Consider the following 15,130-nt stretch of genomic DNA (forward strand, 5'->3'; position numbering starts at 1 on the left):
ATATAAGCTCATTCGTGCTGAGCTATGCAGACCAGGCTGCCTAAGCGCGGACCTACCAAAAGTCCGGTAGGGCCTGAATTTAAAATTTTAAACCCAGCGTGTTCTGAAATATGTTCAAAAACTTCCGTGATTATGAATGCATTGAGTGAGCCAAAATTGTTTTACAGTGGCGCTATTAAAACAAGCTCTCGAATCGATTTAACATCATTTCTTGCATGATGCCTGATACAGTAAAAAAAGAACAGCTGAAAAAAGACCTACGAAAAATATGGCATGCCTTTTTGAAAGCTATTGAGCACCCCCAATGATTTTTGGAAAACTACACCCATGGATACAGAGCAAATGGTATTTTCTTGACATCATGATATGATAGTACTATCCTTGTTTATTAATGGTGAATAAAATTACGCGGCGCAGCCATCTTTGAACACCGTTATGTATGAAGATGCATCGCATAGTAAGTATAGGTAGGTGTGTATCTTCATATAGTGATACTAAAAAAAACTTTTTTGACGGTAGCTATGTACTACCTACAGTGAAAAGAAAATTAGACGGGACGAACTTTGATCATTTATTGGTTGGTAGGTACATATTTTTTAACTTTAAATTGACACTTTGTGAATGCGTTATTATGACTGTGTGGCAGGGACTGTGTGGCTGGGACTGTGGAACCGTGTGGTCGGGGCTGTGGAACTGTGTAGTCGGGACTGTGAGACTGTGTGGCTGGAACTGTGAGACTGGGACTGCGGGACTGTGAGGCGCACCGGGTGGATGTGTGACTGACCGCAGCACACACGGTGGTTACGGTTAGTCGTCGGCGCAGTCACCGGTCGAAGGTCAGGTCCCGGCGCAGTGGAGCTGCCCCTCCCTCCATTGGTGCCGAGGCTGTAAACGAGAGGCATTGTGTCCGCCGATCGTTGGCCGCGATGGAAATTCCCGTCACGGCGCCCGGCCGACGCGGCGGGACTCGGCGTGACCGGGCAGTGGGTCTGATGCCCGGCGCGATTTCCACCTCCCGGCCGCCGGCGGCGGACGATTCCCCGCTCCCCGCCGACTGCCCGTGAAAGTGCCGCGCCGCCGGCGGCCGGCGGGCGGCTGCTCTGCGCGCTGCGCCATTAGGCCGGCGGCCCGGCGCGGCCCTGCGGATTGGAGGCCCGTCTGATGAGCGTCTGTTTGCGCCGGCAGGTGAGGCGGCCGGCGCTGGCGGCTGGCGGCTGACGCCCGGGCCGACACGCTCGGCTGGCGCCGCCCGTCCGCTGCAGCCGACACAACGGAGCCGCGAGTCAAGGACCGGCCGGTCGTGGACCCGCCGCGGCCCGGCCGGCGCGCCCGGCGCACTTCGACATTCACCGAGCCGACGGCGTGACTGTCCCCGTGGCGGCCGTCGTGACTACCCCCGTGACGGTGACTGAGCGCTCCTGTGACGGCCGTCGAGACTGCCCCCGTGACGGCGACTGAGCGCTCCTGTGACGGCGACTGAGCGCTCCTGTGACGGCGACTGAGCGCTCCAGTGACGGCGACTGAGCGCTCCTGTGACGGCGAGGGCAGCGTCTGTCGGCGGCAGTGAGCTGCACCGGCAGCAAGGAACAGTAGCAGCGAGCTGCACCGGCAGCAAGGAACAGTAGCAGCGAGCTGCACCAGCAGCAAGGAACAGTAGCAGCTCGAGCTGCACCAGCAGCAAGGAACAGTAGCAGCGAACTGCACCAGCAGCAAGGAACAGTAGCAGCGAGCTGCACCAGCAGCAAGGAACAGTAGCAGCGAGCTGCACCAGCAGCAAGGAACAGTAGCAGCGAACTGCACCAGCAGCAAGGAACAGTAGCAGCGAGCTGCACCAGCAGCAAGGAACAGTAACAGCTCGAGCTGCACCAGCAGCAAGGAGCAGCGTTTAGCGCGGTATCAGCGAGTGACGCGTTTGTTGCGGTGAGACCGAGCGTGGCAGCGAGTCATGGTACCGGCGAGTGAGCTGCAGTGCCTGCTACGGTGACGGCTAACGGCAGTGTTCACTCGAGCGGGTGCTGTGACGGTGGAGGCGAGTGACATTGTTCACTCGAGTGAGCATTGTTACGGTGACAGTCAGCGCCAGTGTCTGACGGGCAGTCAGTGGCAGTGTCAGTGTCCGTTACGGTGACAGCCAGTGGCAGTGTGACAGCGGGCGCCGGTGTTAGTGTCCGTTACGGTGACAGCCAGTGTCTGATTGGCAGCGGACGCCAGTGTCAGTGTCCGTTGCGGCGGAGGCAGCTTCGGCCGGTCGTGGCCAGCCGCGCTGCCCTCAAACGAGGCGTCCGTCACCGTCAGCTCGCCTCGGAGTCTCCCTCGCCGCCGGCACCATGCTGGCCGCCATCCGAGGACGTAAGAGCGAGTCTCCCACGCGCTTCAGCGAGATCAGCCTGCGGCGCTACAGGAAGAATGCCCGGTAAGTACCTACCTAGAGCTGCGGCGCTGCCCTGTGATATGCTCTGGGAATGGCCAATGGATTCAGCCACGTGACTGATAGCCAGGTTGGTTCTTAAATTCAGAATATGTGGGGTGGAATTTGGGCTTCCATGGTGACAGGGTATTGCTAATTATTCAACGTCATAAGCGCACTGTGCTGATGGTGGCCGCTCCTACCCCCGGCCGGTGTGTAACAGCGCGGGTCGCCATAACTGGTCTCCTCCTTCTGATATAATGCCAGGAGGCAAACTGGATGGATCGTCAAAGCGCATTTCGAAAGCATCATGACCAGTTCAAGCCTGTGCTAACGACCTGCAGGTCACCGGAGGTCACAGTCTCTCTATTACGCCATTATCTGACAAACGACACAGTATCTCGCAAACTATAAACTATCGAAGAACCCAGGCGCGCACACAGGATTTTTGAATGGGGGGGGCACGACCTTCGAACTGGGCCCCCCATGCCGAAGGGCCCCCCCCCCAAAAAAAATACGGCCCACGGGGCTATATTTCGGTTGGTTTGAAGCTTGAGCAATTGGTTTGTCAATGCATGGTAGGTAAAACAATTATTTCGGTACCAGCTTAATTTTCAAAACATATATATTTTTACGCTAGCATGTTTTTTTAGCATGTTTTTTTCGCGGACCCCGGGCCCGCGAGTCACCCGGGGGCCCGGGGTCAGCTCAGGCAAGGATGTATCCAGGACCTTTCGATGGGAGGAGGAAGGCACGGTGGGTCCAGTCTCACTGGCAGACGGGTCTCTTTAAAACGGTCTTTGCATGAGAAAATGTGGAAAATCGGCAAGCAAAAGTATCATTTATGCCCGAGGAGTGTGCCTAATGTTCAGTGTTGTTAGACATATTTATGAAATCTGATGGCCAAGAGTTGCGAACGAAAATTATAATTAAAATCTAAATCTTTTTGTATTTCAGACGTTTCGACAAACACTGTGTCATCGTCAGTAATTGATATAAAATATTTCCTAAAGTCCCAAGTCACATTTTAAAAATAACATCAGCATCAAGAAATTACACATGGTAATGACATTTCGGTATTTTACATTCGATCACGTTCGTTCCTAACACGCGTGCTCCGTTTCAGCAAGGATAATCTGGCTGTCGCTACTGCCATCGAATAAAATCCCCCTCTTGTATTTAGTGTGTTCTTAGTCTTGATGTGTGCAGCCTCTAGTGCCCTCCTGATATTTTTGTTAATACCTTTCTCTAAAATTTCAGCCCCTTCCCACCTTGGTAAGTGCCCGGCCTCATCCACATGAACCACTATCGCATTACTTAACACGTGCCCCCTCACGTCTCTTCTGTGTTCCCCGACACGGGTACCTAGGCCCCTACCTGTCTCGCCTACATATTGTTTTTCGCAAACAGCGCACGGTATCTGATAAACTATGCTACTTTCGTGATCCTTATCTTCGTCCAAGGCTATATAAACCAGGTAGAACGCTCCGGGAAAAAAGTTGGAAACAATAAATTAGTTGCAGCATTCCCTGATGACGCGAATGTGGGTCAGCGGCCGGCGGCCGGCCGCCGCTAACACTGTATGAGGAGGGATGCGCGGAACTTTTGCTTGTTGGTGATTGCGCTAGGCAGTTAAATGGTAATGTTAGGATATGTTTCAAAAGTAAATTGAACGACGCTTCGAACGCCGTCAATGAATTTGCGATATGACGACTATTTGTTTAGTTAGAGCCGGCGAACTTTTACCTTCCGACCGCGCGCGGAGGCGATATGGTGCCACACTGGCGGTTTTTACGATAGCTCAAAATTCTTTTGAGATAAATAGATGAAATTTGACATGTCCTATCTTTTGATCAAGCTGGATCTTATGGTACAAGTCGCATATTTAAGGTAGGTCATGTTGTTGACCTATGTTGTCGCTCGTGAGCCTCTGCACAGTCCAAAAACAACGCAATTTCTGAACACTCAGTGCCAAGAAATCCTTCACAGAAAGATGACACTTGGCAGAAAGAAGAGTTGTCGGTTTCTTACCGTTCGTATGTGTCGTGTTTTCACGAGAGTTTAGTAAGCTCAGGTCCGTCACGTGACCTCCCCTCATAACTCAATAGGTTTACTATCATAGAAGCGTTTATCAATCGCCGGAAATCTTAGCCAATCCCACTGGACACTGTATCCATACCCACATGGGGCCCTCCTGACTGGCCATTCCCTCTGAAATCCACAATAACATTGGGCTGCGGCCACGGTTATGTATTAATGCTTTTCACTAACAGAAATACAACTTCAACCAGCACAGTGCACGCCGCCACAACAGTCCGACCCACGTCCCTGATATCGACTAGCTCCCGGCCGTATGCACATACCCGGAGCCAATCAGTCCGAATGTGACCTGCAGCTTACAATTGCTGTGTCGCATGGCGCATGGCACAGGACGATTCCTAGCAGCTGTCGGCTGGAGTGGAGAAACAGCACGTTGCGACACACCGCGCCGGCGACAGAGCTCAGCAGGGCTGGTTGGAGGCTGGAGCCGGAGGTAAGGGCGGACACAGGCACAGACATTGCAGGACAAATAACAGGATGTCAGTTAGGGATATAATTCAAGACGAATGATTCAAGACGGACTGAAATAATACACATTTTGCTCACTTGGATACTAACTTCAAACTTGACGTTTATGTATAGCACCATGGAAACAATGGGCACACAGGAAAGAAACAAAAGATGAGGGTTTTTTAACTCAAGGAAGTAAAACAGCCCGAAGTGCAGACAAGCACATACTTTTGGTAATAGCTATCAGCTGTCCTACTCCTCTTCTCCCTTCATCAACTACTGGACACATTTGAAGCATCATATATAGCACCAATGTCCATAACCAAAGCTTGCAAGTAGTTTTAACTTCTATGAAGCCAAGGGAAATGTGCCTACATTATGCATGTAAACTCAAAATTACACATGCATGACAAAGGAAGCTTATGTGAAGAGAATAGTTGACAAAAGCATCTCATGGTTAAAACTATTCAAAACTGCACACAGGGCAAACATAAAAAGCAGCAAGTGTACTGTTCTGTTATGCTAAGAAATAGTCCAAAACAAAATGCAATCTTTTCATGTTTGAACTGGTCGTTCTTCTATGCCCCTTCATCCATATCTTGATTACAGATGGGCTGTTACTGTAGGCTGATGAAGTGACACTTGATTGCCTTTGTGCGAGTTTCAGCTGCAGCCTCCTTGGTACTGCACTGGAAAGCAGATTGAATTGAATGCCTCTGAAAGATAGGAATACAGGCAAAGTTAGCTGTAGTAGTGTCAATGATAATAGACATGACATTTTTGTCCTTTGACATACATTTGTTGAAGTACAAAAAGGTACAAAATAAATTGGTTTGTTTCAAGACACGCACACTGCACAAAGCCGCACAGACATTACACAGGCATATGAAATTGGTACACATAAAAATTGATGATTAAAAAGGTCAAAACTTGCAATAATAATTGAAGTAAAAGTTACAATCACAATCATTTGATTTAAAATGACTTGACATAAGTCACAAGACGCAACGCTCCTATTCTTTTATGCTTTCATTATCCTCCACATATCAACCAGCTTGATACCAGGCTGTGCAATAGTGTGTACATAACCCCATGTTGCCATTTTATTAGAGCAAGTGGGGTTACAACAACAATGCTAATGTCAAACCCACATCTGCAACCCGTACTGCAGTTTCAATCACCTTACAAGCACACCTTCTGGCAGTTTGATAGGCAGAATGTACAGATACAGTTTAGACCTGGTTATGGCAAGCACTTTCGAGAAAAGATATGATTAAAGTCCAAGACAAAGGTCGAGAGAAACAACTCCAACATAAAACACCGACTATGTAGCACTAATACTGTCAAATTCATAAAAATATATACATGAGTCGATCAGAAATTCACTGTAGATTTCGAAAATGGTGTCAAATGCCACTCAAATACCCCCATTCGCATGTACGAAGCAATAAAACACTGACCTTCAATTCCGCGTGCCATTCTCCATAGGCCACTGTGTATTAAATAACGCGTTCACTGATAGCAAAAAAAGAGACCCACATATGACGCGTTTGCTACCAGCCAATCAGCGCTCGAGTTACCGAGCGCTGATTGGTGGAGAGGGCCGTCGTCAGCAGCTAATTACACGTTGTTTTCCTTGAACATGTGTGTGAGCGCTGATGCTGCTCACGGGCTGTTGCCATTTTTCGTAACGCTGAAGGCACGGGAGCGAACCCCCCTGTCTTCGTCGCGTGCACCTTTTAGAATATCGCCACTTTTGTGTCCCGCACTTATTACCGTCTTGAATCCGGCATGTTCAAGCTGTCGTGCTACCGTATCCACCTTTTCAAAATTGGGAATGCAGAGCAATCTACTCGATTTTTCTATTCTTGCGTTTTCTTGCGAACGAAACACTAATGAAAGAGAAAACGCAAGAATAGAAAAATCGAGTAGATTGCTCTGCATTCCCAATTTTGAAAAGGTGGATACGGTAGCACGCAAGGCCTCGTCTAACATGTTAACTGGGGGGCCATACCCCCGCAGTCATCGACCTGGCCCCCCCAGTCAGGGCAAAAAGTCACTACTGGGGGGGCCGGCAATAGCCAAAAGGCAAACGAATTTTTATTTCGAGGCGTCAGTGCACATAAAAACAAATGTGTAAACGAAACGATGCAATGTGAGCACATTGAAATACCTACCTCATTACCTAGGGCTGTTATGTGTTTATTTTGTTTACCTGAACCATTTTTTTTTTTCGCTCAGCAATGCGTTACATTTCGTCTTTTCAGGCGCCCAACTCCGTGTCCCGGATATTCTTTTTTCATAAATTTAGTCCGAACCTTTTGAATGGAAGGATTCACAAGTACAGAGCCCCCGCTAAGCAGAGCTTTGCGTTGGCCCTGCCCTCTACCCTCCGATCGCGCAATTCGTGATCTATGGCAGAATTTAGAGCCCAAAGTTTAACGTATGCACATAGCCGCACACGGCCGGTCCCCTCACCGACTTCGAATGGCTACGGCCTGCCACCAACCGTAACCATGTACTCGCCAGGAGGCTCATAAAGATCGAGCGATGTCGCGCTTCGAACCCGGACTGTTATAACCGAGACACGAGCCCTCACCACGCGGAGTCCAAGGCTCTACCGGCAACAATTTCTCCTTTAGGTATCAATCTGAATTGTTTCTGTTCTCGAGGCGTCAATCTCTTGTTTTTGCCTATCGTCGTCTTCGCTATGCGGCGTCCAACTTCTGGATGGACGGTCACCGGTGTGCGGCTAGAGTAGCTCCTAATCGTAATGAAGCAGGCTCCCGTTCTGGGTGGTCATACGCAGGCGCAGATGCCAGATTGGTGGTCTGTCTGTGGGGACGGGAACTCTGACAGCTGGATTATCTAAAAAAGTCGGCATGGAGTCCTGGGGGGACCGTTGCCTGCTTCTATCCTCAGGATACAGAAATCCTTCTCCTCCACGCCACAACCCCCTCCGGGCTGGACAGGCAACTTTAACCCATGCGGGCTGCTCCCTTGGAGCGGCACCGCTGCTCCTGAGGGAGCGCACCCCGTAGCCGGGTGCAGTGAGTGCCTTGGGGCTGGGTGGCCTGTCCTTGGACGGGCTCAGCCCCGGCGACTCACTAGGGTGCCTGCCCAGACCAATGTCTCCCCCTATATCCTATCATCCTCCCGGCTCTGAAATGGTCTCATTGGACCGAAAGAGCCTAACCCAACAAAACAAACAAACAAATAAAAGAGTCCTGGGGGGCAAATGCCAGCCACTTAGGGTCCCAACGGGCCTCAAAGCACTACTACACGGGGTAATCTTCATTTTTTGTTTAGTTTATAGCCTCTGACGACCTTAACCCTCGCCCGTATAGGGGGGGGGGTCGAACGGACCCCCCCCATGGTTTTTCGCGAATAACTCGCGTAAAAAGCGGCCGATCGCGACGAAACTTTCAGTACCCTCGCGTTGATCAATTTTACACCTACCCTGAAAATTTCATGACCCTGACCCAAATGACCTTTGACCTGTGACCTACTTTTCGAGACCATGTTTGGCCGGAATCGCGATTCGGCGTATGTCGGCTCGCATTAGCCGCGCGTTTGCAGTCTTTTCGTGGTTTCAAGCGTTCAAACATGTGATATGATGTTGCCCCCATGCATTAGGGTGGGTGTTAAGGTCACCTGAAGGTCAGGTCAGGTCATTGACCTTTGGTGACCTCGGTTCACTTTTGCGAGTTTTACATGTTTCTAGGCCAGTTTTTGGAGCTGAATTCGAATTTAGCAACCATATGAACGTTTACGAAGTAGTTTTGGTACCTTCGTAACATGTTACGAAGCTGTCAGAGGCGGTTGACACCTACTAGGAATACCCAGCAGGACCCCTACTGGTTGACCTGACCTGACCTGACCCGACCTGGACTAAATGCATAAAGACATCATCTGTGATCAAAACTAACATGATATTCGTGATCGGCGCCCCGAAAAACCCCATAGCAGCCACACTTTACGACGTTCTAACAGGTCCCGATTTTCCCGACTTTTGGGTCATTGACCTGACCTGCAAGGTCAACCAATGACCTAGGACCTTAAAATTAGGTATCATCGGTTTCCTCTCGTCACGGGCAACACGCTCGTTTTTTCCGCGAAGCTCTAGCTCGATCAGGGGCGAAACGGCAAGGGGGGGTCCAACGGACCCCCCCCCCTTATACGTTCGCGGCTGGAAAAACACCAATACGGGCGAGGGTTAAGGTTGTGTTGAAGATCCACGGCGATTACGGAGAATCCACCTGAGAAGCCATCAGTCTCCAAGTTGATACACAGGCATCTGGTCTGAGGGGCCCTAGTGGGAAAATACGGTCTCCACTCAGATTGACCATTAAAGCCTGGTATGGATCATATAAAACCAGTGTGGGCTACCATAGAGGCCGAAGTATAGGTCCAGACGTTGGCATTAGCCCTCAGAGATCGGCATCGAGCACTCAGAGGGGGCCATCTGAAACCGATGTGGTTCGCAAAAAATACATATGCGTGTGGGCCCTCGACATAAGGCTCGGCATGCAAATTCCTTAGACAAGGCACTGCCACTCAATCACACGCTCAACAACGAGAAGTGTGATTATTATTGCCTGATGGGGCAATGTGAGGAGGCTATAAACTAATAGGTATACAAGCATGGGTCGGATGGCCTACTATTTTTTTTTTTTTTTTAGTTTTCAAAAACAAAACAAAATATTCATGGTGTCAGGGCTGTGATGAAAAATAAGTGGTCTAAATCCGGTGAGAAAACAGGATTTGGGGGTACCCTAGGTTTGGCTCCTTCAGTCTCTGCCCCCCCCCCCCCAGTGAAAACTCCTTAGACGAGGCCCTGGTAGCACGACAGCTTGAACATGCCGGATTCAAGACGGTAATAAGTGCGGGACACAAAAGTGGCGATATTCTTAAAGGTGCACGCGACGAAGATAAGGATCACGAAAGTAGCATAGTTTATCAGATACCGTGCGCTGTTTGCGAAAAACAATATGTAGGCGAGACAGGTAGGGGCCTAGGTACCCGTGTCGGGGAACACAGAAGAGACGTGAGGGGGCACGTGTTAAGTAATGCGATAGTGGTTCATGTGGATGAGGCCGGGCACTTACCAAGGTGGGAAGGGGCTGAAATTTTAGAGAAAGGTATTAACAAAAATATCAGGAGGGCACTAGAGGCTGCACACATCAAGACTAAGAACACACTAAATACAAGAGGGGGATTTTATTCGATGACAGTAGCGACAGCCAGATTATCCTTGCTGAAACGGAGCACGCGTGTTAGGAACGAACGTGATCGAATGTAAAATACCGAAATGTCATTACCATGTGTAATTTCTTGATGCTGATGTTATTTTTAAAATGTGATTTGGGACTTTAGGAAATATTTTATATCAATTACTGACGATGACACAGTGTTTGTCGAAACGTCTGAAATACAAAAAGATTTAGGCTGGGGGGATCCATGTGATCGCAAGGCACCTCGCAGTTGCGATCAAACGTAAGTTGAATCGGAACAGATATTGGAGGGATCCATCACATCGTAGGCTAAGTAGATACGCAAGTTGTATCGCAAATGGTGAAGATACGAACTAACTTTACGAATCTTCTCGGTCGATCGGAAGGCCGATCGTAGCGAAGCTTTACCTCTTTCTCAAGAGAAAAATATAAGAAATTTTCAAAATTTTCACAAAACCGAAATATATGTTAAACAATTATGGTTGATGAACACGTGTACAAAATTTGAAGTCGATTTCTTCAAAAATGGCTGCGCTAGAGCGTTTTAAATTTACACGTTGAAAACGGTCACTTTCACGTCATTTTTGTAATTATTTTTTTTCAATTTTGAAGTTTAAAAAGTGTTTTGGGCAATTTTTCGCGTTAATTGCGAAAATCTGACCAAAACATGTATCGCACCATCAATGATCCGATACGCCATCAGAGGCCGCGCCGCGGACAGGTGGGCGCGGCGATACCTAGTCCGCGTGGGGGTTACACTGGTGTTCGGAAAGGGCTATGTCAACGCGAGGCAGGCCGCGGGGGAGCCGGTTGCGGCGCCGGTCCGTATTTGTCGGCGCCTAGCAGTGCAGCGGTGCGTTTATGGCGGAGGGAGGGGAAGCGGTGTAGTGTCGGCAAGGCCGCACACAGGAGAGGGCACACGGGCCTCCCCCCCATTCGAGTTGGGGCCCCTAATCTTTAGACCGCCGAAGACCATGTAAAATTAACTGAAATAATGATTAAAAAGACCGGGAGGGCCCATCTCGTTCCCCAGCAGGCCCATACGAGTCCATAAATGCCCAGTAGCGCAGCCAGGGGTATTGTGGTGAAATTTCAATGGCCCTCAAAAGACCTCAAAGGGCCCACAGATGGGGTCACCGGGTCCTCAGATGGTCTCGAAGGGCCCTCGGTTAGCGTCAAATGGCCCTCATCTGGTGTCAAAGGGCCCTCAGATGGCCAAATGAAGGGCCACAAGATGGCCTCAAAGGGCCCTCAGATGGGTTCAAAGGGCTCTCAGCCAACGTTAAACCTACCTCAGAAGACCTTAAAGGGCGTCAAAGGGCCCTAAACCTGCGTCAGAGGGCCCTGAGCTCGCGTCAAACGACCCTCCGAAGGCCTTAAAGAGTCCTTAGCTTGTGTCAGAGGGCCCCCAGCTGGTGTCAGTGAGCCCTCCTCAGCTGGCGCCAAAAGTCCATCTGAAGGCCTCAAACGGTCGTCAGCTGGAGTACAACGGTCCTCAGATGCCGTCACGCGGCCCTCAAAAGCCTCAAGGAGCCCTTATAAGGTCTCAAAGGGCCCTCATTTGGCCTCAAAAGGCCCTCACCTAGCGTTAACCGGACTTCAGAAGGCCTTAAAGGGCCCTTATCTGGTGTCAGAGGGCCCCCAGCTAGTGTCAGAGGGCCCCCAGCTAGTGTCAGAGGGCCCCAGCTAGTGTCAGAGGGCCCCCCGGCCCTCAGTTGGCGCAAAATGGCCATCAGAAGGCCTCAAACGGTCCGTAACTGGAGTCCAACCGCAACGGTCCTCAGGTGCCGTCAAGCGGCCCTCAAAAAGCTTCAAAGGCCGCTTAGAAGGCAGCAAAGGGCCCTCATATGCCCCCCAAGGGTCCTCTGCTGGCGTCAAACGGACCTCAGAAGGTCTCAAAGGGCGTCAAAGGGCCCTGAGCTCGTGTCAAATATAAAAGCGCCCTTAGTTGGTGTCAGGAGGCCCCCAGTTGGTGTCAGCGTGCCCTCAGCTGGTGTCAGAGAGCCCTCAGTTGGCATCTACTGGCCATCAGAAGGCCCCAAACGGTCCTCAGATGGCGTCCAACGGTCCTCAGCTGACGTTAAGAGGCCCTCAAAAAGGCCTCAAAGACCCCTCGGCTGCTGAAGAGGCCCTTAGCCTCAAAGGAAACTCAAGAGACGTTAAACGGCCCTAAAAAGGCTTGAAAGGGCCCTCTGCTGGTGGCAAAGGGCTCGCATATGACATCAATAACAGCTTTGTCAAAAACGGACCTGAGAGACCTTGCCGGTCCCTGGTTATAAGGGACTCCTGTCTCTTGCAGTAACCTGAGTGGCCCACGTTTACTGAGGGGCCCCTGGTTATTGAAGGAGTCCCTGGTTATTGGAAGGACCCCTGGTTATCAGAGGGTTCCCTGGTCACCTGGTGGGTCCCTGATCAATTGAAACCTCCCGATCATCTGAGCGCCCCCTGATTGCCTTGGTCTTGGCGTTGGCGTACAGTTTAAAGTCGTCGGCACACTGCGGCCTCCTCTTTCTCAACAAGTCCCTCTATTTCTTCTGCAGCGAGGGCGATTTCGTCAAAATACTCCTCCATCGCGAAGCCTCGTGCGCAGACGCAGTCTTCGGGGCGCTCGCTGCGCCAACTCTCGACGACAACTGACGGGCTCCAAATGGAACAGATGGACTCCGAAACGAACGCGGGAATGCCGACACATGATCCCTCCAAATTTACAGAGGAGGAGATGTCCCTGACAGCCCCTTTGCAATAGGGGTCACTTTTACACTATAGACGTATGGGGAATTCGACCTTATCGACATGGTACTACGAGGTCAGCTGATCTGCTTGGCATTTAAATCGTAGTAAAACTGGCATTTAAACGCTGCGAAACAACTTACGTACAACGTAGCTCCGATTTGCCCCTCTTTCTTTTTCATCCCTCCGATTTTCTTCCGATCAAGAGAAGTTTCGTACCGAGAGAAGTTTCGCAGCCACGTCCGATATAACTTACGATAGCACGGATCCCCCCAGCATTAGATTTTAATTATAATTTTCGTTCGCAACTCTTGGCCATCAGATTTCATAAATAAGTGTGCCTAATGTACACTAATGCCTAATTTACATGGTATTTTACGAGCGAGCGAAGCGAGCGAGCTCCTCAGAGTCACCGGTGTGTGGCGCGCTCAGAGGTGCCAGTGAAAGGCCGTCAGATGCGCTGGTGTTGGGTCCTCACAGGCACCGTTGCGGGGTCTTAGGGCTTAGAGACACTGGTGGGGCCATCATTGGCATGTGTGTGGCCCTGCAAAATGGCCTGCAAGTGGAAAGTGGCCCGTCATAGGCTGGCAAGGACACTCGGAGGCTGGTAAGAGGCCCTCAGAGTCACTGGTACGTGGCCCTCAGAGGCGTCGGTGTGGGACTCTCAGAGCCGCCGATGTAGGCCCTTAAGATGCGCTGGTGGGGGTCCCTTGGAGGTGGGGCGAGGGGCCTCGCAGTTGCCGTTGTGGGTGCCTTTAGAAACACTGGTGTGGACCGTGTGTCTATCACAGACGGATGTGGAGCCATAGCAGCCAATCCCTCGTTGGCCGTTACTAGGGCCCTGAGCGGCCGGCGAGGTCTCTCAGAAACCGGCATTGGGCCTTTATGAAGATAATTGTGGCTTTATAGGAGCCAATAACGTGCCCCCACAAGCCCTGTGGTGTCCTTCCGAGTTGAAGTGCGGCCAGCGCGAACCCTCTGCTACCAACTGGCGCCGCAGGGCCCCTCGGTTTCGAAGGAACCCTAAACCCGAGAACGGGCACGTACCCCCTCGCTCCCTTGCTATGTCACTGAATCCAAGTGATTAGGATTTAGGGGCCCTTTAGGTAATCAGGGGCGTTTCAGATGACCAGGGGTTTTCAATTGATCAGGGACCCACCAGGTAACCATGGGCCTCTCTGGTAACCAGGCGCCTCTTAAGTAACGAGGAACCCCATCAATAACCAGGGCCCCTCAGTAAACGGGGGCCACTCAGGTAAGTGTAGGAGTCCCGCAGAAGGGCCGGCAAGGCTTCTCAGGTCCGTTTTTTGACAAGGCTCTTATTGACTCAGGTGCGAGCCCTTTGCCATCAGCAGGGGCCCTTTCAAGCCTTTTGAGGGCCGTTTAACGTCTCTTGAGTTCCCATTGAGGCCTTCTAAGGGCCCTTTGAGCAGTCGAGGGGCCTTTGAGGCCTTTTGAGGGCCTCTTGACGTCAGCTGAGGACCGTTGGACGCCAGCTGAGGATCGTGTTTTTGGGCCTTCTGAATTCTGATGGCCATTAGACGCCAATGGATGACCCTCTGACACCAACTGGGGCCCTCTGACACCAGCTAAGGGCACTTTAAGTTTGACGCTAGCTCAGGGCCCTCTGGCATTAGCTGGGGGGCCCTCTGACGCTAGCTCAAGGCCCTTTGACGCTCTTTAAGGTCTTCTGAGGGCCCTTGAGGTCTTCTAAAGGCCCCTTGAGGCTTTCTAAGGGCCCCTTGAGGCTTTTTGAGGGCCGCTTGACGCCAGCTGAGGACCGTTTGAGACCTTCTGATGGCCATTTGGCGCCAGCTGGGGGCCATCTGGCACCAGCTGGGGGCCCTCTGTCACCAGCAAAGGACTCTTTAGAGCCTTCGGAGAGACGTTTGACGCAAGGGCATGGCCCTCTGACGCCAGCTCAGGGACCTTTGACACCCTTTAAGGCCTTCTGACGTCCGTTTGACGTTAGCTGAGGGCCCTTTGAGGCTCTCTGAGGGCCCTTTAAGGCCATCTGAGAGTCCTTTAAAGTCATCTGAGGGCTCCTTAAGGCCATCTGAGGGCCCTTTGACACCAGATGAGGGCCCTATGACGCTAACTGAGCGCCCTTCGAGGCCATCTGAGGGCCTTTTGAGACCATCTGAGGGCCCTTTAAGGCCATTTGAGGGCCCTTTGTACACGGTCTTCGGTGGTCTAAGGATTAGTTAGA

General features: G+C 51.1%; 1 protein-coding gene across 1 annotated transcript in view; it reads left to right on the forward strand.

Moving 5' to 3' along the window:
- The window catches only part of LOC122386967, a 56,146-nt gene that overhangs the window by 17,326 nt on the left and 23,690 nt on the right, over positions 1–15,130 (forward strand). The window contains exon 2 of the mRNA XM_043376737.1: positions 1,186–2,413. Coding sequence (XP_043232672.1) covers positions 2,328–2,413 — 86 coding nt within the window. The 5' untranslated portion in view covers positions 1,186–2,327. The remainder of the gene's footprint in view (positions 1–1,185; positions 2,414–15,130) is intronic.

This window comes from Amphibalanus amphitrite, unplaced genomic scaffold, assembly GCF_019059575.1.
Source record: "Amphibalanus amphitrite isolate SeventyFive unplaced genomic scaffold, NRLGWU_Aamphi_draft 000268F_arrow, whole genome shotgun sequence".
Taxonomy (NCBI): Eukaryota; Metazoa; Arthropoda; class Thecostraca; order Balanomorpha; family Balanidae; genus Amphibalanus; species Amphibalanus amphitrite.